Here is a 27,194-nt window from a genome sequence, read left to right on the forward strand (position 1 = left end):
TGCAACTGTGATTTGACGCACAAAAAAAAAACTTTTGCAGCTGAGTCAGGCAGACTCAGCCTTGCAATGTCTTGCAACCATTAATTCACACACTGAAACTCCTCTGCAATGTTCTACTAAGGTTTCATCTCATCATTAATCTTTCGTGTATCCATGACTACGTTTACATGCACTTCAGTGTCCTGGTTATTAGGCTTATTCCAGTTTTGATCATATTCGGAATATGGTGTTTACATGAACCTGGCTATTAATATCCCTGTATACATGGTGAATACTAATATCTAATAGTTACCAACAATAAAGTTCTATTAGCACACCTTATCCCAGTTTCTTTCGGAGTACTACACCTAGCATAACCGGGTTACTCAAAATCAGGATACGGGCTTATCCAGGGTTCTGATATCGGGATATGATGTTTACACGCGCAAATACAAAACCAGCATACTTCAAAATTCCGATCATAACCGGGCTACTGAAGAGCATGTAAACACAGTCTACTGTATGTCTTTTATTTCTGACGCACGACGTCCCTGTCCCTCTCTCGTCCTCCCCATTCTCTCTGCTCTGAGTTCTTGACCCCTCACATGGACACTCACGAGTCCTCTGCATGGGTGATGAGGGTCCTGACCCTGGTTCTTTCTTTCTGCCCCCCCCTCTCCCTCCCTCCCTCCCTCCCTCCCTCTTTCTCTTTTTCCCTCTCCAACCGTTCCTGATGTAAATGGAGGAGTTTTAGCTTCAGAGGAAGATCGAATAAAAAGCCTTCCTTTTCCCTCATGCAAATCCCCAAATCCTCTCATCCCCCTGCTGTTCCCCTCTCTCTCTACACACACACATACACACACACACCCCTTCAGCAACCCTGCCAGTGGTTTGTCCCAGTGCCACACACACACACTCTACACACACACACACACACACACACACACACACACACACACACACACACACACACACACACACTCTGCTAAGGGGGCTTTCCAGGGGACCCTCCCCCTGTGCCTCATTCCCTGCCCTAGAGGCCCTTCTCTGGAGAGGGGACCCAGGATGGGGTCTGTGGTGGCTCCCCTGCCTGCCTTTGGAGAGAGAGAGAGAGCGGGGTCATGACCTCCTGACTTTCAATTAGCACTCTCCCTCCTGGTGACCCCAGCACCCTGAGGTTCTCGGGGCCGGGCTCACCAGAGGCAGTGCTTGACTGGTGGAGCAGGAGGTGGCTGGTTTCAGCAGGCACTTTGCAACACAAAGCCTCAATCAACAGGCCCTACCGTTTCCTCCATCCAGAGGGAGCAAACAAGCAAGGAGAAGGGGATTAGTTAAGAGGAGCCATTGATGGCTTAATCTGTCCTCAGGGGCTAAAGGAAGTCAAGACAGCCATCGTCCCCTTGCCCCCCCCCCTCCTCCCCTCCTGTCCCCCCTTCTCTCAGGCCTTCAAAGGATGACCCTGCCTGTCCCCAACCACATCATCCACCCCACCCCACATCCACCCGCTAACCTCCTCTGAAGCACCACTTTGTGATGGATACCTTTGTTGACCCAATTGGAAAATGTTGGCCAGCGCTCTTGCCCCCTTCTCAATACAGATGCACTTGTGGCTCTTAATGGCAGTGCACAAGTCCATAAATCATACAACACACACCAGCTCTCCCTCGGCTCTCCAACACCATAAACCCCTCTGGGCTGCCTTCCGTAAATTCAATTCCCAGTGAACCGCGGAGGATGTGGGATGCTTCTCGCTGACATTTAGTGTTTATAAGATGGACTGTTTGTGGTGGTGGGTGGTGATGAGGTCAGATTGGCTGCGAGCACTCAGACCTTTACTCATATTGTTAAGACGTGTCCTCTCGTCCTCCTCTCTTCCTCCTCTCCTCTCTTCCTTCTCTCCTCTCTTCCTCCTCTCCTCTCTTCCTTCTCTCCTCTCTTCCTTCTCTCCTCCCCCACTCTCCCACCACTCCTCGCTTCGTGTTCTTAATCTACCCTGTCCTGACCACCTCTCTTGCCGAGGATAGCAGCGTCTGCCTCCTCCGAGGAATCTGCTGTTGACCTTTTACTGTGAATGTTTGTTCGCTTTCAGTGTCTCTGGCTGTAAATAACACCATATTGGAGAAGCTCATCCCCCGTAGGTAATCACCAAGAGTGGACACCTCCAGCTGAACGGATGATGGCTATATCTCTCTATCGATCTTGTGTCTATATTGAACTCAATCTTCTTTCTGGTTCTCTATCTTTATCTCTTTATGAGAAGTGTTGGCCTCAATGGGGTTTCCATTTCTGTACTATTCTACTCTCATTTTGTCAAGCGGTCTCCCCCACTCCCTCTCTCTCTTTGTCTGTCTCTTCATCTCCTCTCTTCTTTCTCTGCCTCCCTCTATCTGAATCTCCACCTGTGAATTGTCTGCTTCGGTGAGGTCACTTCACCATTCTACTCAATAGTGTATCCAACCCAACGGCATTGACTGAGCAGGAGCTTGAACCCCCCCCCCCCCCCCCCCCCTCTCTTTCTCTTTTTCTCTCCCCATCTCGCTTTCTCATTTGCTTTCTCTCTCTCTTTCTCTCTCTCTCTCTCTCCCCCTCTCTCTTGCTCTCTCTCTCTTTCTCTCTCTCTCTCTCTCCCTCTCTTTCTCTCCCCATCTCTCTCTCTTTCTCTCTCCCTCTTTCTCTCTCTCTCTCTCTCTCGTTATCTTTTTTTACTCCCTAACACCCCCCCCCCCCCATGCTATCTTCCCCACCCCTGTAGCCCAGCTGTGCGTAGCTGTAGGTCCTATCCTCTCCTGTCTCCTCCACACGCTTGTCTATTTCAGGAAATCAGCGAGGTTGTTTTTACCTCCCGAGACGTCTGGCTAGTTTCTGCTGGGCTTCTCTGCACTCAGGTGCAGGTCTGTGTGCTTGTGGCAGGATCAAAGGTGTTGTTTTTCTTTCTTTTTTTCCCAAGCAGGCGGTCTCCTCTTGGCCACAAAATCTCTGCAGAAGAAAGTGCTGGAAAAATGACGATAAAGAGTTTGCAGGCGGCTTGCTTAAAGATGAAGACAGATTTTTGATGCATGGATTGTCTCATTTCTCGTTTAATTAACGTGTTGATGTGTTTCTTTGTGCCTTTCAGACCCGTACCACCAGAATGGCCACCAGGACTTGGATGACTTCTTCGAGGACAGAGTTAATGGTAACGTGTGAATAGTTTTGCATATGAGCGCATGTTTGCCTCCACCACCTCCCTTAAACTGCCCTCTCTCATTAGTTTCAGATGTTTTCTGGCACAAGAAAAATCATTGTGATCTGGATCTTTTATTCACATTTTACTGTTGGATTTTTATTGTCATGGGGAGGGGGGGGGGGCAGATTTAACCACCCAGTGCTCCCCCGCTTCATGAGCTATTAAAAGCGAAAAGAAAAAGAAAAACATCAAATGAGACAAAGAAGGAGTAAGAACTTTCCAGAAGTCCTACCTCCAGGTGGAATCTGCCAAAGGGCTATTCCCTGTTAATCTGTATCCACTACAGCAGCTGGGCTCAAATCAAAAGAGAAGAGGGGTCAGGGGAGATTGTGGCTGGAGTAAAGAGAAAAAAGGGAGTGAAAGTGAGGGGGCAAGAGATGGAGAGAGTGATGGAGGAGTACAGAGGTGGAGTGAGAGAGAACAGGAGAGGGAGAGTAGGTGGGTGGGTGTGCAGCGGGATCCATCTGTCAGCCCCAAGCACTCAAGAGTGGAGAAGAGAACTCTTTTTAAAGTGCTTGCAGGTGTCTTTTCACAGAAACACAGCAACGACCCCTGATCTGTTTATGTCTGTGTGCCTTTCTCTGCGCATGTGTGTGTGTGTATGTGTCTTCCTCTGTGTGTGTGTGTGTGTGTGTGTGTGTGTGTGTGTGTATGTGTCTTCCTCTGTGTGTGTGTGTGTGTGTGTGTGTGTGTGTGTGTGTGTGTGTGTGTGTATGTGTCTTCCTCTGTGTGTGTGTGTGTGTGTGTGTGTGTGTGTGTGTGTGTGTGTGTATGTGTTTTTGTCAGGATGTTGTAGGTTTTCTAATTTTGTCATATACACATACTTTTGGTCAGTACAGTTCATTTATTTAGCTAGACGTGTTTAATTGTAGTATGTGAGTGTAATCCCACATTACAGGTTTCTTTAATAAGTTCAATTTAACTGGTATTTCCTTTGTTTTCTCTCTTTTAATTGTCATCTACTCTGCCTGGTCTCCCATGGCGTGCATAATGACATCACATCCCTTTATATGGCAGATGCTTTTATCTCAAACAACCGTGCCACTGAAACTTGACCCTTGACCCCCACACCTGCTTGACCCTTTCGGTCACGCTATGCAACACCTCTCAAGAGTCCCACCCTCTTCCGACCGGTCGTCTTTGTTGCCGTCCGTTTCCGCTTAGTCATCGTCAGCCGCCAGCGAGAGCCAGCCGCGCCACGTTGAGAGACGGGTGTCATCCCGACCACCTCTCCCTTGTCTTTGAAGGCCTATTTTCAATCATTCCCTTCACAGTGCGCCCTTCCACTGTTTATTGTGTTTGGATCCAGTTGCGTGAGCAGCAACCGGCGGTGTCTCGCAGGGCCTGGGAGCCGAAATAGCATGAAGCTCCTTTCAGGAGGACGCTAAGAAAACACTGTGTCAGTTTTCATGCTGACAGCCCTGGCCACTGGCACCCCAACCCCCCGTCACACACACACACATACACACACACACACATACACACACACACACACATACACACACACACACACACACACACACACACACACACACACACACACACACCCTGCTCTTTGAAGCCTGAAATAAACACTCTCTCAGGTCTCGCCAGTCTCCTCGCCCATCTCTGAGTCATGCTTTACACGTCCGGCGTCCTTTCTCGCCATCAAAGACGAGCCGCCTGCGTTGTGCGAATCTAGCGCTCACGATCGCCTAATGCGCCACATTCAGAGTCCACTCAAAGAATTTGCTGCAAGTCGATACATGGCGGTCTCATCGGATGAGTTTCTAAATAGCCGTGTGTTGGACCGCAGCCGTGTGTTGGACTTTGTTTTTAGACACCTGCGCAATAATTTGACGATTGGGAGGTAGACCGTCTTTCCCGACTTTGATGTCTCTGCCGTTAATAGAATTAACATGGAGACCACTGCGGCAAGTATTTATAACTTCACTTCAAAGCTGCCCTTGAGTAGCCCGAAAAAGAGGGGGAGAGCAAGCAAGGAAAGGAGAGAACGAGAGAAGCCCAGCGAAAGCCTGAGCCAGCACCCATCCATTCAGACCATCTCCTTACTCCCCGAAAAATCCTCTCCTCCTCCTCTCCCATCCATCAGATAGACCAGAGGAATCTTGATAAGCGGAAAAGACCCCTGTGCAGAGAGCTGCTGGCTCGTAGGTCGCTAGCCTGGGTTTTCCCACGCTGCCTTACGCACGTGATTTTATTCACGCTGCTAGGCAGCCTGGATTCTATGGACTTCGTTTTCACCTCAAACGAAGGAACCAATCACAGAACGGAGGGAGGGCAGCAAGACGATGACGACACACCGAAGCCGTTATGAGCTACGTACAGACGCATTTGATAGACATACGTAGCGCCTAATAAACGGCTCTGGGCATTCGTAAACCACGTTCCAAATACGAGAAAATGAATGTCTAGTTCCCAGACCCCATCTCAATGAGATGGGGTTTGGCATTAGCCAGGCTACTAGGTCGCCTGCTTGCGGGGAGATATAGAGGGGTCAGCTCAACTGGCCAGGTCTGATGTCTCTTCCTGTTTGTCTGGGGCTCGTTCGCTCCAGCACATGTCCTGCCTTATCTCCCATGAATACTTAAAGGCTGCCAGGAGCAGGCTAGCGCTGTGTGTGTGGGGGAAGGGGGGCATGAGTTACAAAAAGGCGTTCTGGAGATCGCTAACTCTGCTCATCCTGCACATTAGCAAGACAGAGGGGAAGAAAGAAAGAGAGGCAAGATGGGGGAAAATGGTGTAATAGGGCGGACATCAATAAGACATGCAGCTCTCAGCTGCTCTGAGCTCGTAGCCAGAGAGAACGAGAGAGAGAGAGAGAGAGAGAGAGAGAGAGAGAGTGGCCTTTTTTAGTTGGACGGACATAATGGAGCTATTGTCTTCAGATCCAGCAGCAGCTAGCTGCCTCCAGTCAGCAGCTGATGGGGCAGGCGCAGAGCAAGACAAACAGATTGTTTTGCTCCATGAAAGTTTCATCTCGCATCCTCTGCCTTATCCAGATGATGGCCGCATGGCCCAGAAGCACACTCTCCCTGAGTGAAAGGAAAAGGTTTATTTGAGGAAACGAATACTATGACAAGTAAACAACACACTGTAAAAGGCTTCGGAGGAGAGTGCTGAAGTCTCTGTTCAGGACCATTCAGAGGATCTAGCAGATTCCCCCAGAGAAGCACTTTTCAAATGGCCACCATTCCAGGGTGTACAAAGCTCTTCAACGTCAATTCTTGCTAACAAACTGCCTGATAAATTTGAAACGATGCCCATGAAGAGTGTGAGTACTTTAGTTCTCTAAAGTACAATCTTTAGAGATGTGTGTAGTCTTTAAACCATCTCAACACAGATGGCAGACCAACCTGCATGTTTTATTTGAGCTCTGATTTAGGATCCGTTTGATGTCCCGTTGAAAATAATGAGACATTTACAGAGAAGACATTGATCCCTAGATCACAGTTCCTCCTTTTGAAACGCTTTGGGAAAGTACTATCTCTTTCAGGGGCTCTCTCCAGCTTTCCCTCTCTCTCTCTCTCCCTCTATCTCTCTATCTAAATCTCTCTATCTATCTCTCTCTTTCTCTCTCTCTGTTTCTCTCAGTGGGGGCGTACTGGGCTTTGATGTTGAGCGAGCCGGCCGTGGTCAGATCCTGTAAAGTCAGCAGTAACTGACAGTGCCATGTATCATGTCCCTGTCCAACCCCTCCAAGGTTTCGGGAGGTGGGAGGGTGGGGGTGCCGTAATGGTGTCTTAAGTTAGATCCGCGTGTAAGACTCTGGGACCATGCCCATGGTCTCTTGGAGAGAGAGAGAGAGGAGAGGGAGAGATATATAGAGAGAGAGCTCTCTCAGGACAGCATGAAGTTCACCTTCCTGAGGTCACTGAGTTGCCTCTAGAGGCCCTTGCAGGCCAGAATGATGTCAGTAGAACAGTGGAACAGCCCTGGCGTGCAGAGTCAAAGGACTCTCTTCAAAGCGGCTGAAAATGTATTTTACGTTGAGATTAGTGATGCCTGTCAATGGTTTCTCAAGGTAGCGTCTCGTCTTCAAAAGAAAAGGAATGAGGCTATGAGTGTCTTTTTTTCCTTCTTTTTCTTCTGTCTTCAGAAGTACAATCCATGTCATCAATGCTGTAAAATTGAAACTGGCAAAATAGAGAAGACATACAGGTAAGTGTAGTAAATGAATATTACTATTAATACTACTAATTAATATAATATATTACTTTTGAGCTAAAGGAAAATGGTACGCAGGGCTTAAAGTGTTCAGGCACTGTGCCTGAATTGAGGTGTGAGCCGGTACATTTAAGATTTGAAAATATATACAGTATATATGACGTCCTCATAAATGTCTGATGGCTTCAGGCACAGAAATGTTCATTGCTTTAAGCCCAGGGTATGTCATTAATTTGTGTTGATATCACCAATGGCAGTACATCTGTGTTAGAACAGTATAGAGCTGAGCTGAATTCACAAAGGAACAAAGGAAGCACCTAATTAAAACAGATTCAAAGGAATATAAATTATGTGATATCGCACAAATAAAATAATATTGTAAGTTAACGAAACCTAAAAAAGCTGAATTCTGCTGACACCCACAACAGAAATTGATAAGTAGTGAAAACAAAGTGGTGACCAATTAATTCCACCCTATTCTTACTGCCAAACTAAAGCCCTCATTAGTGTGGGAAATGTCCAGGACCTTCTCCTCGTTTAGAGGTGGATCTGATTTCTGTTGCTGTGCGGAGTGGGTCAGGTCAGCGTCTCTGAACCACATCTGATCGTGGCTTCGTGTTGTTCTCACAACCACACAAGCTTCCCATAGCAAGTCATCAAAGAACAGAGCAAACACGAAACAGGAATCTAGAAGGAATCTCTCTGAAGGCCCTTCAGTCTACTCCCCCAGTGGATGTCAGTGGATGTGGAGGCAGAATCTCCTCCTTTTCTCTCCTCTTTCCTCCTCTCTCCTCTCCTCTTTTTCCTCTCCTCTCATCTCTCTTTCTCCTCTCCTGTCCTTTGTCCTTCTGTCTTTCATGAAGTCCACACCCCCGTGATGGTTATGGTCAGGCCGTTTCGTTGCGGAGCACTCTCTCTCTCTCCCTCTGTGCAGCTGTGAATATTTGTCGAGGCCCACGTCGAGAGTGAAGTCACCGAGACTTCAAACACTTGGCAGACTGCTGGGTCTCACACAGGCCTCTGGAGGGCTCTCGCACAAGAAGGAGAGAGAGAGAGAGAGAGAGAGAGAGAGAGAATGAGAGAAAAAGGAGAGAGAGAGAGAGGGAATGAGAGAAAAAGGAGAGAGAGAGAGGGGGGGGGGGGGGATGAGAGAAGACAGAGAGAAGAGGCGAACTCAGGCTCAGCGAGCCAGCTGTGAACCTCCTTCATCTCCCAAGTCAACAGTGATACTGGAAAATATTATCAAGTCTCATTTCTTTTGCAATCTTTTCTTTCTTTCTCTCTCCCCTCTCCTCCGTTTTCTCTCAATCACTCATTTGGAATCTGGACTGGAATCTCTATAAAGGTTTTTGTGTTCCCCTTGGAGCACATTTATGATATTTTTTGTTTCTGCCGCTTGTTTATTTGTTTCATAGTGGCACACAGCACCAGTGTTAATACAGCCAAGCTGATTCGGGCCTTCAGTTAGCTGTGGGCTGTTTACTTGTGTACTATGAACATCAAAAGATTTTTTGTTCTTTTTTTCTTTTATTATTTTTCTTTCTTCAAGTGTTCCAGGCCCATTCACACTCTGAAGCCTCTCTCTTTTACTCGCTCGCTCACTCTCAATTTTATGGTATGCTTGTTTCTTTCTCACACTTTCTCTTACACTCTCGTTGTCACTAGTTTTCTATCAACTCTTTGTCTATTAATCTTTCTCCCCATCTATGTCCTTCCCCCCCCCCCCTCTCTCTCCCCCCTTCTTTCTCTCTCTCTCTCTGGACCCTGAGGGGATGTAGTGTGTGGTGAGTCTGTTGAGCTTGACAGCCGGAGGGAGGGCAGCTTTCGCTCTGAAGACCACAGGCCACCCAGGCCCATCTGCTCAGCAGTAACAAGCGTCCTCATATACCGTGCCTTCTACACACACACAAACACACACACACACAAACACATAATCATACAAACATGCATGCGTACTGACACAAACACATGATCATACAAACATGCATGCATACTGACACACAACCACACACACACACACACACTCATACACCGACACACAAGGATGACTCAAGATATGTATCCTCTGGCTATCTTGCAAGTGCCCTGAGGTACTCCTAAACCAGATCAGAGGTTGCTCATATAGGTTGACTGTCCCTGTTTTTATTCCTCTGTATGCCAGTGGTTACCATAATCTGTGTGTGTGTGTGTTTCAGATTTAAAGCATAACGGCCCTCTTTTATGTATTTTTTTATTGTTTGTCATTACGTTAAAATCTTCAGCCAAGACTGGCAGAGGACAAAAGACATGCTTCTTTCTCAATCCCAAGCTGGAGCAACAGTAATTTTCTGCAGCAGTCAACGCTGTTGGTTTTTATGTGTGTTTGCGAGTGACTTTCTCTCTCTGTGTCTCTTCCTTCTCCACCCCCACCCCCTATTCTCAATTTAGTGTTCACTGCTAGGCTGAGTGTGTGTGTGTGTGTGTGTGTGTGTTTGTGTGTGTGTGTGTGTGTTTGTACTTGTGCCTACGTGTTGGCATGTGCAAATGGTGTGCGTGTCTCTGTGTACGTTGGCATGTACAGAGGATGTGTGTGTGTGTGTGCGTGCGAGCCTGTAACATATAAGTCATCCTGACTCTTTGTCAAACACGGCTCGTCTCTGTGAGAGTTGCCATCCTCTACGCAGGGTGCCGGGCGTGTCTCGTCACTCAAGCGCCGCGGGCCCATATGGGCAGAGACTCCTCTGCCCAGCCGGCAGTGACCCCGTCCTAGCGAAAGCCCCGTAAACACCAGCAGTGGCCCCCCACGTCACCCGGGGCTCCAGTGAGGACTCGGGGCCCAGTCTCCTTTCACAGAGTAGAGCAGTCAAGATACATCCCAGTTGGCCCCTTTGGATGGATTTCCAGCTTGTCGTGTTTTTTCTTTTTAAGTATCCTAGGGGGGTGGTGAATGACGTCATTGTTTTGAGAGGGACTTGGAGAGGAGCAAATAGTATGTTTTCATGTACATGTACATACATACATAAAGTTTACAGATGAAGCACACAAAGGCAAGCAGTGTATATCTATGTCATAAGCATTAGATAACAAGCATTTCCTGTCAGTGTAAATGCACTCCCTCTCTGCATCCTTCACTCAAACACACGCTTCCACGCATACGCCTTCTCACATGTACACACACACACACACACTCACTTTCCCACACACACACACACGCTGCTTTGACCCGCCTGCTGTGATGGGGGCGTGTACAGGAGTGCAGACGCCGATGCACGCCCCATTGACCTGCATAAGTGCCTGTGGGCTCTGGCACAGACCCCTCACACTGAGCACAGACACCAGAGCCCACAGACAGAGAAAGAGAGAGAGAGAGAGATGCATGTGGTCAGCATCAGCAGAAAGATGGAAGGAGGAGTGAGAGAAAGATGGAGAGATGATGGAGGGAGTTGGAGAGAGGGAAGTGCAGGGTGAAAGAAAAACAAGTAATGGGAAGAGGGACAGAGGTGAAGGACAGAGATGGACAGAGAGAGAGAAAGAGAGAGATTTGGATTGCTTTCCGCATCAGCAGAGGGCTGGAGTGAGCATGGGAAAGAGGGTTCTAGAGAAATGCTAGGAGTCAGCAAGGAGAAAGAAGTTGCAAAACAAGTGGCCCTCAGAGAGAGAGAGAGAGAGAGAGAGAGAGAATGAAGCTCAAAATGAAAGAGAGTGATGAGTTTTTGACAGCGCCTAGAGGGTCTCTATGATTAAGGGAGAGGAAGAGTAACATGGAGAAAAGACCAATGGAAAGATGACGAGACGAAGGCTGCAACCAAGAGAGGGAAACAAGAATGAGCAAAAAGTCAAGAAATATAAAAGGAGACACCCATATAATTTTATTGTAGTTTCTGTATATATTTTGTATTATTCGCGTTAAAGGAGAACTGAAGAGGCTCAAAATATTATTACAAGTGCTGTGCAACAAGCAGCCAGTCACATACCTCTGTTTCCTTCAGTCTGTTTCTGTAAAATGCATACTAGCTATACTAGTTGACTGCCTCTACAAACACTGAGTTTATATGGTTTCTTTACCATTACTGAGTTAAAGGTGCTCTAAGCGATGTTGATGTAGAAACACGCGTAACATCATCCTGTCCATGATGCACATCACATGCAATGACATATTGAGCATCCTCAGTGACACAAAAAAGACGTTAGCCTCCATATGGTAGCTTTGTAGCTGCCTACGTAGCTATTCACACCACTAGCATGAAGCTTCTTGAATGTTGCACCGAATATTTTTGTTTTCCTACCAACAGTACTCAAAGAAAAACAGGGCTCTTTTGAAACGTGCCATTCCCCTTTAACCAATATCTGTGTTTGGTTATAGCCTGTTAAAACCACTTCCATGTGTTTGTGTGTATGTGTTGTTTCAGGAGAGCAAGCCGGTCAGCAGGAGGCGGGAGCTGTCAAGGTGATGTCCGTCCACCTTCCCTCTGCCCCTCTGGAGGAGAACTCCGCTAGCATCAGCACTGTAGAGGGAGACACCGACTCCTCCGCCAACGACATCTTTTAACACGGGACACACACACACACACACTGTGTGACCTCACTACTGCCCAACATGGGCCCCTCTGCTGCCTTCCACAGGCTCCTCTGTCAGGGGCCCCTTGGCTGCATAGCCAGCATCGGCTCCTCAGAGGAACGCCCCGAACTTCTCCACTAATCATGTGTCTTAACTCAGTCTTAACTCAGGCTCTTTCTCCACGGAGGCCTCAGACTAATCTACTAGTCTGGGGCCAGTGAGAGAGAAATCATATAACCAAAATCAATTTTTTTGTAAGCCTTCGTTTTTAAATTCTTGTCTCATCTGTGGGTGAAATTATTTATTTATTTATTGACTATTTTATGTGTTATCTTCGCCGCTATGCCTCAAGAGCACGGGTCCAAGGAGACCCGTGTTTCTGAAATCTGTCTGGTGCAAGAGAGGGTGAGTGTTTGTTTTGAGTGCTCTTTGAGAGATTGAAAAAAAAAATGTTTTATACTAATAAAACTTTTATCTACTGTGTTTTGCCTGTGTGGTTTGGATTCTCTCTCAGTGGACACATGCATAGGAGAAGTGTGCTTCTCTGTGCTTCAACTCAAATTTCCCTAATGGAGAAGTCTGTTCTGACAGTGGAGCTGAGGTCCCACTGGAAGTGCTTTATTCGTACGGTCTACTTTATAATCCACCCCAGACACTCAGGGCCGTCACGCAAACAGCATTTAGCAGACCTCACAGATACAAGCTCCCACGCCACACAGCCGGATTCCAGACGACTGGGCTGACACGACTGGTATTACACTGAGGCTCTATGTTCCGCTAAATGTTCAATGAACATTCAAAAGAAGCTAAACATTGAAACCTTTGTATTGCATCTGAATGTGAAAAGATGGAGACAGGCTTAAGATGTTTCATGAAAATTAAACTTCTAAAACTAGCATCTCCGTTCAGCCAAACGAGGCCTCGTTTATTTTCTACAGTTTGCAGCCTCATCATTCCTGCTTCCAGTCTGTACAGATGAGCCATTAAGCAGCTGTGTGGTTCTCACTCTCCACTCCCTCCTCCTCCTCAGTCATGGCACAACTCCCCTCTTTACCCAGCACCACACTACCCTCTCTCCCTCTTTACCCAGCACCCAGCACCACACTACCCTCTCTCCCTCTTTACCCAGCACCCAGCACCACACTACCCTCTCTCTCCCTCTTTACCCAGCACCACACTACCCTCTCTCTCCCTCTTTACCCAGCACCCAGCACCACACTACCCTCTCTCTCCCTCTTTACCCAGCACCACACTACCCCAACCCCCCCCCCCCTCTGCCTCTCTTCTCCCTCCGCTCCAGGCCTGAGGGAGGGCCTATCAGATGCTGCCTTGCAGCGGGCCGCACTGATGAAGCCTGTCTAATGAGCATCCTGTTCCCCTCAGCCTCCGCCTGCCAAGATAAAGAAACACACACACACACACACGGGGGGGGAGGAGAGAAAGAGGAAGTTAGAGAGAGAGAGAGAGAGAGAAAGAAAGAAAGGAAGAGAAGGATGAAGGGGAAAAAGAAGGAAGGAGGCCAAGCACTCAGCTGTGGTGTTCTTAATGAACCAAAACTGTGATTACTAGAGTGAAATAAATAGCTGGTGCTGGACGGAAGGCCCGTCCAAACAAAAGAAGGCCTGCTTGCTGTGGGGTGAAAGTGTGTGTGTGTGGGGTGGTCAAGCCTGCCCGTGCTGCTCCCGGTAAGCAGACACCCCCGAAGGCAGGCAGGGGAGTGGGGAACAGCGGCTGTGTTCAGGGCCAGCAGAGCTGGGTAAGTGGAGTGATAAGCCACGCTGATAAAGAGAAGGAAATGAGAAGTGAGTGAGAGATGGAGCAGAGCAGATGGTGTGACGTGAGAATGATCAGGATGCTCCTGCGTTTCAGCGTGTGCACACACGCACACACACAGATGTTACACATGGTGAAGTCTCCTGTTCACTAAGTTAAATGAGGATAGTAAGTTTGCTGTTTCTTACAGTATATCAAATCAATCATTAATGGGCCAAACACTAATATAAAATGTTCTCTCTTCTGGTGGATTATATATTATTGAGTTGAAACTAATGGTGCAAATACCACCCTACTGTGAATATCTTTCTTCAAAGTACCCTAACATAATTATAGTCTACTTATAGAATTTATGTATGCAACATGATGAAAGATTAAAAACAGTGGTGCAATATTAAAGTGATATTACATTATCTTAAATGCATTAACAAGCCATTCCTGTAATAGATCCACAATGACCTCAGAGCAGCTTGCTCTCTCTCTCTCTCTCTCTCTCTCTCTCTCTCTCTCTCTCTCTCTCTCTTCATCTGAATTAGAGGAGAAAAAAGAAGGGATATATTGGTGGTTACTCGGGGGAGGGAAATTAGTGTGGAGACTGGAACACAGCGCTGGCCTGACATCAGACACACTCTCATAAGAGCAGGTCGGGGGCCAGCTTCACCCCACCCCTCTACTCACACACTCTCTCGAACACACACACACGCTTACACCCCTCCTCAACCTCCGTTTGTCCCAGGCCAGTCCAGCTGTTTATCAAAAGCAGATGTTCAGGCCAGGAAGTGGGGGGCAATGGAGCGTAACATTGACCACTCTTCCTTTGCAATGAGCCACGGATAGAGCACAGCAAGGAAGATCCCTACCCCCTCCGAAAAACACACACACGCACACTCATCCTACCTACAACAACCCCCCCTCCATCCCATCCCCTGACCCCTCGAACGGCAACTGCGCTGGACTATCTCACTGACTCAGGGGCCGTGGCATTTGATAGAGCAACACTCCAGGGACGCTGGCGTCCGTTCAATAATGAATTAAAAAGCTCCATAAAATTTAAACACCCTGCGGATTCCAGCACTAGGTGTGACTTCGTGACACATTTCTAAGCTGAGGGGAGAAAAAAGGGAATTTTATAAATCTTTTTTTTTTTTTTTTACTTCCAGTCCTTGGAAGACTGTCTGTGGTCTTCCTGTATGAGTGCATTTGCATTTAATCAAGAGAGAGGTCACTGTGAGATCATTCTCTGAGACTGGGCTTAAATATCATTCTTGTCTTTTTTTTTTTTTGGTGGTTAAAATCCATTTCACTGCAGTCTTTGTCCAGGGACAACCCACTGAATGAATGAACGAGTCAAAAATGCAATTTCTCGGGAGCGGTTAAAGGATTGACATGTGAAGTGTTGAAATTAGAAAGGCCTTTATTGAAATGCTGTGCCTCTATGCTAATGTGCCAAATTAAAGAGTCTTGGCAGATTTCAGATTAAGGCCTCCCCTCTGAGACCCAGACAGGAATAAATAAACCACTGTGTGTGTGCGTGTGTGTGTTTGTGCGCGTGTGCGTGTGTGTGCTTGTGTGTTTTTATGTGCGCATAAAATCTCCCCTGCTATCCATGTCCATGTGTGGTAGATTGAATATATAATTGATTCACCAGCTCTTTTTAACATTCATATTTATAAACAGTGCTTGCTACCCAAGTCTTTTACGAACAAGTTCAAACAGACCGGCATCTTTACACACATGTGTCAGTGCCGTTTCAGGCAGGCTGTCAGAGCATATCTGACATCCAGAAGGCAGAAGTAGGCCATCCAAATTGGACAGAGACAGAATTTTTATATATTCAAGCCACTTAACATCTGATGCAAGTGTCTGAATATAACATGGGGGAGTGAAATGGCTCTGGAGGAGTGACTGGGCAGATAGGAGTAAGCCAGGGGTGAGAGGAACCTGCTACTGTCAAGCACAAGTGTTTAACGCTCATACATGGAGCCTACAGTACAGTTAATGTCCCACTCTGTAATCACTGTATTCACATGCAAGTTGTATTCTTCATAGAGTAGAGTACCCTACTCACCACAGTCATCGTTGTTGCCTTTTAAACCCTTTTCCTTTACAAAAACATTCATGATACTGTATCACAGTGCAATATTACACTATCCCTACAGTGGACAACATGATGACCTTAAGTAAATCTTTTAAGAGTGTCATTATTAGTGGAAAGACTCTTGGCTGTCCCTCCAAGGTGATGTGGTTGGTTCATCTCTCCTTGAACTTTTCGTTCTTGTGCTTGATTCTGACCGTCTCGGCAGAACAGCGGCCTTTGAAGCCTTGTGAACTCCTGTAGCCTTTGAAGGTGGTGGGGATGAGGGGCCTTCCGGATGCATGTGGGTTAGTTTTACAGTGCCATCTGTGTGTCTGGCTCTCCCATCTCCATTTCTCTCTCTCTCTCTCTCTTTCTCTCTCTCCATCGCTTTCTCGCTAGCAGGTGGAGAGAGGTCAACAGCATAGCTGCAGCAGACGCACTCACGCAGCCTGATTCGATTTAACCCGGAAATGAATTTAACCGTCCCGTAATGAGATCAGCTTTTTCTGACGCACCTCAACCCTCTGTCCACTAAGTAGACCTCACTTTGTGTGTGTGATTGAGGCAGATAGTGCGGGAGAGTTTCTTCTACATTGCTGACTGGACACATGCAGATCTTATCTATGAATTATCAAAGCCGAGGGAGAACAGTCCTCCTAATGAGTCTCGGTGACCAATTAAATCGACATACTCCATATCCTCCCTAGCCTTCTACACTCACACTTTCAATGAATCATCTGGAAACACTTTGTGTACTTTGTGGACTTCCAGCACTTGGTCTGAAATCCAACAAAGTTTTGGATGAAGTCTGTGTGTGTGTCTGTGTGTGTCAGTAAAGGGGGGTTCTCATGATGTAAGTGTCTGTTTTTTTAGGGAGGGGTTTGTTCTGGGTCACTTATGATGGAGTGCATTTGTGTGTGTGTCTGAGTGTGTTAGGAGAAGGGGGTCTTATGGGGACTTACGGTGGAGTGTGTGTGTGTGTGTGGTTTGGGCAGTGGGTGTTATGGGTGAATTATGATGGTGTGTGTATGTGTGTGTGTTGGGGAGGGGGGGTGTAGCTGGTCATGAGACAGCTCTTAATAGAGCGATTAAGGATAGCGAGCTCATTTGCAAACATTTGTTTGGACACACGCGACAGCTCCTGCTCACCCTGTCTGGGATGGGCCGCTTTAAGCCCCTGACGCCTGTTAATTGCTGTCTTCGGTTGGGGGGGGTTAGAGTGTTTGTATGTGTATGTGGGTGGTGAGTGTTTTGTTGGGGGCATGGGGGGGGGGGAGAGGGGCTGATGATGATTTGGTTCACCATTTTAATTGAGCACTGGCACAGATCTTCTCAGCAGGGCAGCACAAATGTCTGGATGCCTTCCAGCTCTAGCTGCTGCATCCATGGACCACACCCTCAATTCAGCACCATTCTTGTCAAGTATTGTTTCAGCCTACCTTCCCACTTACCCCGCCTCTACCCCCCCCCCCCCCCCCCCCATCATCCCCTGACCCCCAATTTATCTCATTGGGGGCATTAGAGGACATGTCATCAGATGCGTTAACTAGTGTTTTTCTCTCTCCCTCTCTCCCCCCTCTCTTACCATCTCCCTCTCGTCCTCCCTTCCTTCCTCCCTCCCTCCCTCCTTTTTCTCTCCTCCAGCGATGTGAGATGCGAGGACGGCACTTTTTGCTAGCTCGTTGGCTAATGCTCCCTGCGCCTGCGGTTCATTATGAAGTGTGAGGCTTGGCAGACAGTGGAGTGCCACAGATGGAGGTTGTCTGTATGTGTTTATGTAAATCAGTCGTTGTCTCAGTTCAGCTCCCCTTTTCTCTCTCTCTCTCTCTCTCTCTCTATCCCTCCCTCCTCTCCTCCCTCTTGTTCATATCTAAGCTCTCACTCTCTCTTGCTCACTCTGCCCCCTCCCATACTGGATCTTTATCTCTCTACCTCCCTCACATTTTCACTCCCTTTCCTCTTAACACAATCTTTCACTCTCTCCCTCTCTTCCCATTCCATTTTCTATCGCTCTTTCTATCTCTCATGCTCTCTCTCTCTTATACTGTACAACCTCTCTTAATTCCCCCCTCTCTCCAATATCCCATGTCTCTAATTCCTCCTTCCCCTAAACTCTCTCCAACAATCTCTCTCCCTCCTTCCCTCTCATACACAATCTTTCCCTCTATCACTCCCTCTTTCCTCTGTTTCATCTTTCTCTGTTTCTATCTCCTACCAGACACTCCCCTTGCTCTTTCACACACACACACACACACACACACACACACACACACACTCTCTCTCTCTCCAGTCCCATGATGGATGAGCTCTGCATCCTGGCTCAGCAAGTCAGAGATTGCAGCCATGCCTTTCCTGTGAATACTAAATCCTGACCAAGGCACAAGTATTCGGTATGCTAGATTTGTCCTTGCATGTGAATGAGAGACTTTGTGTGCATGTGTTGTGTTGTATTGTGTGTGTGTGTGTGTGTGTGTGTGTGTGTGTGTGTGTGTGAGGATGACCTAGTGTAATGCCATTCTTTCCGGCCCATTATCAATAATCCGTTCACTCGAGGGGGCTCCAAAGCCAGCAGCTCCCACCTCCAAATGAATTCTGGGACAGACATGGGACCCTATGGGGCCAGAGATTGCAGCTTGTCGCATCGCATGCAAATGGGATTGATTTCAGCAAAGGGGCCCAACTGGGAAGTTTTTTTTGTTTTGCTTTTTTGTGTTGTTGTTGTTGTTCTAGTAGATGATAAGCTGGCCTTGTTTTTCTGGATTCTGTTCGAGAAATCCTCCCAAATCCTCTGAGTTTGTAAGGACAACACAAGCACATCTAAAACACACAGAAGCCATTTATAAAAGCACGTGTAGATTCGCGGGCAGTCATGCCGCAGAGATTATTGAGGGAGAGTGGACAATGGGCGACCGTGTCCGCGTCGCTGGGAGAAGGGCCTGCACAAACACAACGCAGAGCCCCTCGAATAATCCGCGTTTGTTCCCGCGGTCGTATGGGACACAATGCCGATGTCTGCTCAGCATCCGTGCAGGCCACAGACTTCCACAGCCTCCTCACCCTCCCACAGAATGGCCCGTTGTCTGAAGGAAGTGTGTGGAGAAAGTGAATGTGTGTGTGTCTGTGTCTGAGATGTGTGTGGGTGGGTGTGGGTTTGTGTGTGTGCATGTATGTGTTTATCTGTGTTTGTGTGTCTGTTAGTGTGTGTGTGTGTGTGTGTGTGTGTGTGTGTGTGTGTGTGTGTGTGTGTGTGTCTTGCAGCTTGTTCCCGCTCCTCTCCTGACAGGATTCTCTCTGTCAGCGAAAAAGAGGAGGACAGAGACAAACAGCAGGCCCACACAACAGAGAGGAAGCAGAAACACACATTTACACCCTGCACACTCCCTCACAATCACACACACACACACACACACACACACACACACACACACACACACACACACACACACACACACACACACATACATACACATACATTACTTACACTCCCTCACCATCCCTCACAATCACACACACACACATACACATACACACACACACACACACACACACACACACACACACACACACATACAGATTAACACATACATGCATATACACACATGCACTCACACACACACACACACACACACACACACACACACACACACACACACACACACACACAGATAAACACATACATGCACACACACATACACAATACACTCAGTACATTGACATTACTTACAGGCTCACCATACTAATTCTATAGATCTCACAGGCATATATTATTTACTTAGACACTCAAACTCTCTCCCACGCATATTGTATATGCACACACACCCAAACACAGCACGCACAGACACACACAACACCACAGGCTCACCATGCTGGTCCAAGATATTCTCATACACAGACATATTCAACATTGGAAGTTGCAAGTTCCTCTTGCATAGAATGTACACACACACACAGAGAGAGAGAGAAAGAGAGAGAGAGAAAATAGACTCGTACAATATTACTCAGAGACATATTATTCTACTTGAAAACTCAGACCCTTTCACATACAAGTCCATACGTCACACAGGAAACCTCAGAAACTCAGCACGCTCGGCCAAAAGTTTCTCACACTTATACAGTAGACTTAAGTTACACACACACACACAGACACGCACATACATATACAATGCAGCATATACATTCACACACAGTCTTCACATACATACAAACACACACACACACACACACAGAAATACACACACACACATACACACACCACCTCCACATCTCTCAGCTCCTTGATTCCCTCGCAGCCCCGATCCCTGAGCCCAGGGTGCGGGGCAGCTGTTTTGTGCAGCTGCAGAGAGAGCTCCAGGCCTCCGCCACGGTTGCCCCCGCACAAAGAGGCCTTTATCCCAGCCGGAGTGTAACCTCCTGGGCCGCTGGAGGTGACGAGAGGGGTGGCCTCCTCCGCCTGCACAAAGGTGACACTCAGCAGACGGACGGCCGCAGCGCTCCCATGTCTAATTCACTGACACAAACGACCCCGTACACACACACACACACACACACACACACACGCACACACACACACACACACGCCAGCTTTATACAGGCCCAGTTGTGAATAGACAGAAGCTGCCAGGTTTTTAACAAGGGTGGGAGGAGGGGGAGAGGGAATGAGGATGGGGTAGGTTACATAGGCGTAAAATATGGCATCAAAAATCGGACCAAGGACCCCCCCCCCCCCCCCATATCATGATGAATGAATCTGTTCTAGAGCATGATGATGTGGGGGGCTCAGCCCCCACCAATGTTCAGATCAAAGTTTCGCCCCCAGACAGGCATAAATACACAGAGCATGAATATCTCTGTACACACACAAGAGAGAGGTGCGATAAGTATCTATTTTGATTGATAGCGCAGCATATTGTTTTCTCTGCCTCTGAAACAGAGAGATGACTTATTTACAAGCACTGTATTCGGCGGGAGCTTGGACTTAGAAATGGAGAGAGAGAGGGAAAGACAGACAGAGGGAGAGAGAGAGAGAGAGAGAGAGAGAGACAAACGAGAGGAGGGCAGAGGCTATTCTTAAATAATGCAAATCAGCAAGAAAAATACACAGTGGAAACATCAACTGGGCCACTGGGGACTGAAACAGGCCTTATCAGAGCACAAGCATCTCTGGCTGAATTTGACTACCAGTTGCTGCCATGCAGCCACACAGCCACGCCGGACGAGTCCTTGGGCCTTGCCTGCGGCGCTTTCACCCAAGCTCACTAGGATCAGAACTGAGAGCCCTGAGAGGCACAGAGAGAATAACCACACGGTTTGCACACAGAACATACTCATAGGCTACCAAATCACCAAATCAAGAGGAAATGCACATTATGTTGACGTAATGGAGACATTTGATACACACAGCATCCAAACCAAATGCAAAAATGTAGCGGGGGCGGGGGGGTGTTGCTTTGCTATTTGTGTTGTCTGCTCACACACACTATTGCTAAATGCCCAGAGATTTCTCGAAGAGGAGGAAGGTCCTTGTTTTTGCTTATTTGTTTGTGGAATCAGCCAAACCAAATAGCAGGGGAGAAAACCTGTGACCTTACTTCATTTGCACTTCATATTTCCCACAAGGAGAGAAAGCTTCCTTGTGTGTGCCGTCTGCCCAAAAAACCAAGGGCGTTCACCACCTCAGAGCATCATTTCTGCCATATGCACAATTATCCAGTTTTAGCAGAGTATAGCACAGAATGGTGGAACAAAGAGGAATGTGTGTCTCTTAAATCAAACGTCTTACGTTCTTACATTCACACTTTCACCACAGTTACACCACATTTAGTTACATTATTCTACTGTTCTAGTCATTCAAATAAGCACACTGATGCTGTCATTTCAGAAGTGATTGAAAAGGGGCAAATAGTGAAGGTCAGTGAGAGGAGGAACACAGGTGAACCAGGGGAAAGAGAGAGAGGGAGAGGGAGGGAGAGGGAGAGAGAGGAAGGGAGAGAGAGAGAGGGAGAGAGAGAGAGGGAGAGGGAGAGTGAGGGAGGGAGAGAGAGAGAGAGAGGGAGAGAGAGAGGGAGGGAGAGAGAGAGAGGGAGAGGGAGAAAGAGGGAGAGAGAGAGAGAGAGAGGGAGAGAGAGAGGGAGGGAGAGAGAGAGAGGGAGAGAGAGAGAGAGAGTTCATGGAGTCTGCTGCTCTGATCCCTCTGAGGTGCTGGGAGGAGGCGAGAGACAGAGGCCTTAGCCTCAGAGCACGAATCCTGGCTGCCGCCTCCGCTGCCACTCACCCTCCTCCCCACAAGCCCCCTCTCTATCCAGGCTTTTCAAAATAACATTAATGTGTAATGCCCAGTACTCTCTAGGTAGATGTGATGCATGTTGCATTTTTCCCCTCCTTTCATCTCTCCCTCTCTCCCCTCTCGGTGAGAACAATAACCCATTCTTTGGCTATTTTGGTGTGTTTTGATAAATAATTGAAGCTATTACTAAGTGCAGACCCCCTCAAACTTGCATGGCGTCAGTCTGACTTATGTTATGCCCTCTGTAGCAGGGGGAAATATGAAACCTCAGAAATCAAAGAATGATTTTACTCACTTCAATGACAGAAATGTATAATTCTACAACTAAGAGGGAGAAAAAAACTGAAGCAGTTGAGGAGTTGATCATGGTCCTTTTTAAAAGTTTAACACGCTTGTGAAATATTTTCTTGATATTTATATAGATTCTGAAGCTGCGACTGAAGTGATTTCAGTGGAATGTATTTTATGTGTCTCACTGCCAAGACCCAGCATTCCTGTGGTGGATCTGGTTTTCATTGGCTCGTCCCGCTGCTGAATGCGAGCCCCTGATCGCTTGCCATTCACCATGATGAAGAAGGGAATTAGCACAACCTTCCATCAGTTCTCCTGATTTGGCCAAGGTTAGCGTGAGAATGCATAGACCTATACACTACACTACAAAACTAGTTCATTCGGCGGTTGGCCTAGACAGTTGAGATTGACCCGATGTCAGGTCACCGTGTAAGCATTGGTTTAGAATTTTAAAAATATATACGCAGGAGGAATTTGCTTAAAAATGCATGGTGAGTGTTATATAAAGTGTCTGTGACCTTAAACAGGCAGGGCAGTCCGACAAATGCAAAACATTTCCATGAGGTGGAATTAAGGCTTGGAGGACAAGTATCTGAATGTTTGTCTCAACCCTGTCTTCCAAGGAGACTATTTCAGAGTAAATAAAAAACATTTGACAAGAGCTTCTTTCCAGCTAAGGAACTCTATCTAAGATTTACCATCTGGGTCGAATGCCACTTTTAGCATATTAAAATAAGAGATTTGTTTTCCCCCTGGCAGAAATTAAAATTCAAAGATTTCTTCTTGTGTAGTGTGTTTTGGTAGTGTTTGTTTTCAGTTGTGCCGTAATGAGGATTCAGTTCCACATGTGAGAGAGGCCATCCACAGACAGATGCCCCCAACTGGGCGAGAGGCCTCTGCCGACTGAAGTGGTCGGTGTGGTGTCACGATTTGCAGTCGCCTCAATGCCCCGACAGTCTCTGTTATTTGAGCGAGCCTTTAAACAGCTAAGCCATAATGACGTCTGTTCGCCCGTCTTTCGCTGCAGGGACTAATACCCTGCTATCAACAGCCATGCTACAGATGTTGTATGTTTGATCTGGCCTAGAGAGACAAGCAGAAAGTTGCAAAGTTATTTTTGGAGAGACGTGGCTATTTAATTGTGGTGATTAAGGAGAAGGTTGAAGCACGAAAGCGCGGACCATAAGAGAATTTGAGGCGAAACTGTGCGAGAGACATGTCATGCAGGATAAACACTCGTTGAAGTTATTGAGAGAGTGCTGAAATTTCAGATGATTGCTGTTTATGGAGCAACGCAGGGAAGTAACTGGAGCTGTCTGACATTATGAATTGAGCTAGGGGGATGAATGCAAAAGGCTTGCTTAGAGTTCTTGCTGCCGGTGGTCTCTCTTACCAACACGACACACTCGGGTGGCAGACTGTAGTTATAATATACACAAAATTGTCTTTCAAATTAAATGATATTCAGTAGGCCTACAGCACAGCTCAAATGTACAAATCCTGGCAAAGCACTTTTTTTTTTTAAATTGCTCCTTCCACTCCAGTTGTATGCCCAATTTTCCAAACTGGAAACTTGCTGTTATTTTATAGTCATTTATACAAAAATAAATACATTTTGTGTCATTACCTTGTCCATTGTGTCACTACCCTGTCCTTGGCCATTGTGCCATTGATATGAATAAGATTCAAGGATTTCAACACAGTATAGCTTACCATGTAGGCTACAATGAAATTCTAGCCTACCTAGCATTAAAAAAATAGGCTTTATAAAAAGAACAGAGAGAGAGAGATAGCAAGTATACTACTTCTACTATACTATATACTTCTTGCTATCTTGCTATAAGAGTATACTTACTTATAGAAGCACTCATGAGTGTATTGTGTGTGGAACACTTGGCATTTGAATACAGGGTTCGCACTGTAAAATTTCATGACTTTTCCCTGACAAAATACCTGAATACAAGATGGCCGCTATTGCTGTCAAATGTCATTATGTCAATCGTTCAAACAGTGATGTAGGCATAACATTTTGTAAAAATACTCTCTGAAGAATGTTTTTTTTTTTTTTTTAAATGTGCTTGTCCCTCAAAAATTCAAGATGGCAACCATTTTTCAAGATGGCCGCCATTTCTCTTGAATCCTTACATCAATTTTTCAAATGGTGATGCTAGATGTAGTTAGATAGCTGCACCTGAATTGGCAGGTTGTGCCAGCGGGAGAGCCGAGCCAAGGGTAAGCGGGGCAATACATGACTTGTTCATGTATGCTTACCTGGAAGGTGTACAGATCACACGGGACTTAAATGGCACTGGATGAATGATCTGGCTTGGTGTAGGTGACCCAAACCTAGTTGTATCCCATACTTGAATGTGTACTATGTCTATGATTGAGGTGGTAAAAGGATAACCCCTCGGCCTTAATCAGACAACAATCCCCCAAAATGGCAAATGAAAATCCCATGTCAGCCAAGAGATCAACTGATTGAATGAAATGTTGTCTTTGTCAGACAGACACAAAGGAACCCCTCCTATCACCACCTACCCATCATGTTTCTCAACATTGGCTATGTAGGTCAAATATAATAAGGAGAATAGTTATAATGCACAATAATATCAATTCAATCAATAGCTTATCAATATCAATAATAAACAATAATGTCAAATTAATTAACAGCCCAATTGAAATAAAACAACATTATACGTCGTTTAAGAGGGGTCTAAAGACATTCCTATTCAACATATACTTAGCTGTTTAAGCGCTTATGTGTTATGGTTTGTATAATGTTGTTTTATTTCAATTGGGCTGTTAATTAATTTGACATTATTGTTTATTATTGATATTCTCCTTAATGTAGTCTTAGCATGTCATTGTTTTTATCTTATTGATTGAATGGACATTATTGTTTTATTATTGCCTTTCCCCTTTTTTCCATTGCTTTTTATTAGGCTATTGATTGAATTGATATTATTGTGTATTATAACTATTCTCCTTATTATATTTGACCTACATTCTAATCTGTTCCCTGTTCAATTTTAAATATTATTATGTTGTTTGTATTTATGTGTCGCTTTGGACAAAGGCGTCTGCTAAATCCATAACCATAACCATAAAATGATTCCACCAACATTCCACTCTTTCACAATAGTGACCTGGAGATCCTTGAGAAGTTTGTGGTCCTGCTGTATGATCGATCAAGCACAGCTGTCAGTGTAGATGAGGCTAGACTTGACATGTTTGCCCGAAAGCAGAGGCCATATGAAGCCATTCCTCCAACAAGGGCAGCTCTGCTTCAACACACTAAACGTGCTGCACATCAGGCAGGCTGCATATGGGGTCAAGCGACCCAGTGTCAGTCAGAAGCAGAGTCCTGCTGACTGGAGATGAAAAAAGCTTGGTGAACAATGGGGGGTCTTCTGGACAGCAAATGCACCAGTTGCACAAAGTTGTGAACAGCTAGCCAAGTGTGGCTGCAAATCAGAGTGCCATGGAGGATGCAAATGTTTTAGATTGGGTTTCACTTGCACAGAACTGTAGCCTGGCGGGCCATCCTATCATTGAAATGTATAGTCTGGAATCGAACCATTCACCTCGCTTAATCCAAGGGGCGGGCAGAGAATTGTCTTTCAAACTGCCTAGGCATGCAATAGGCCAGTGCTACGACCATATCCGTATCCGGTCGGCAAAACGGCAAATACATCCTTCTTCGAAAGGAATGACTTAAGTGCATTGTGTTGCTCAACTTTCAAAAAAAAAAAAAGTCCAACTCCTCCAAAGTTGACGCCAACGCCGATTCAAACAACCGCTCTTCGTTCGCCATAGCCACCTTCCTTGTTGTTCACCGTCGCAGGACTGTCGTTATCCTGTTAAGCACGCCTTAAGACGCTGTAACAAAATAGAGCGCTGTGATTGGATGACGTCCACGGCGTCAGCCAATAGAAATCCCTATGGTTTGATACTAGACGTACAGGCTGAGCAAATTCATTTGCCGCCGCTAGGGTGCGTCTAGATTTCTAGGCTAACAGAACTGTGCAATTGCAAATGTGAATAAAAAAGTAAGTTTGCAGTGGGTGAGAGCCGATTTCCTGATTCTGGACCATGATGAATATGAACACCTTCCTGGATATGTTGCCCCCAATACAACACTTGCTGACTGCCAAGCAGGGAGGCATTGGCTACCATTTTAACAGTCTTTATTATGACTCGACAGGGCACAACCTCTCAAGCTCAGGCTGGACACTCTAACCACAAGGCCTTTGAGCTGGTAAAAATGTGAATTTATGTTATTTTTTCAATCATTCCTTTTAACTCAGTCCCAACAGAGTACACTATTAAAGCAACACTCACTTTGAAAAATTACTTGCATTTTTGCAATTGCCTTTTTCTAAAAGTGTGGCCGTTAGAACATTTTTGCTAACATGCATGTGTGCATCAGTGTACATACTACCGAAATGACGGCCATCTTGGAAAAGGTCTCCATCTTGATTTCTCATTTTTTATTGGCCATCCAGTTTTTTCAAAAAGTGGCCTTAACAGAATATTTGTGGCATATTTTCTGTATCACTTTTTGGAAACAGTGGCAATGAACATAGGACAGGAATGGCAGCCATCTTGAAAAATGGTTTCCATCCTGAATTTTTGAGTGACACATACCTTTTCCCAAAAGAGTGTTCCTTGAAGAGTATTTCTACCTAATTTTATGCTTGCATCACCATTTGAACAATTGAAATGATTAATATTCGACAGGAATGGTGGCCATCTTTAAAAATGGCGGCCATCTTGAATTTTTGAGGGACAAGCATTTTTTTCCCATTAACATTTCCTTTAGAGAGTATTTGTATCAAATTATATGCTTAGATCACTG

The 27,194-nt window shown here is 46.2% G+C and overlaps 1 protein-coding gene across 4 annotated transcripts in view; it reads left to right on the forward strand.

Moving 5' to 3' along the window:
* Nucleotides 1-12,392, forward strand: part of kiaa0586 (KIAA0586 ortholog) — a 124,393-nt gene extending 112,001 nt beyond the window's left edge. For all 4 annotated transcript variants that reach the window (XM_042071795.1, XM_042071796.1, XM_042071797.1 and 1 more), the window contains exons 32-33: nt 3,095-3,154; nt 11,761-12,392. In XM_042071795.1, coding sequence (XP_041927729.1) covers nt 3,095-3,154; nt 11,761-11,900 — 200 coding nt within the window. In that variant the 3' untranslated portion in view covers nt 11,901-12,392. The remainder of the gene's footprint in view (nt 1-3,094; nt 3,155-11,760) is intronic.
* Nucleotides 12,393-27,194: the final 14,802 nt, after the last annotated feature.

The sequence above is a fragment of the Alosa sapidissima genome, chromosome 19 (genome assembly GCF_018492685.1).
Source record: "Alosa sapidissima isolate fAloSap1 chromosome 19, fAloSap1.pri, whole genome shotgun sequence".
Lineage (NCBI taxonomy): Eukaryota > Metazoa > Chordata > Actinopteri > Clupeiformes > Clupeidae > Alosa > Alosa sapidissima.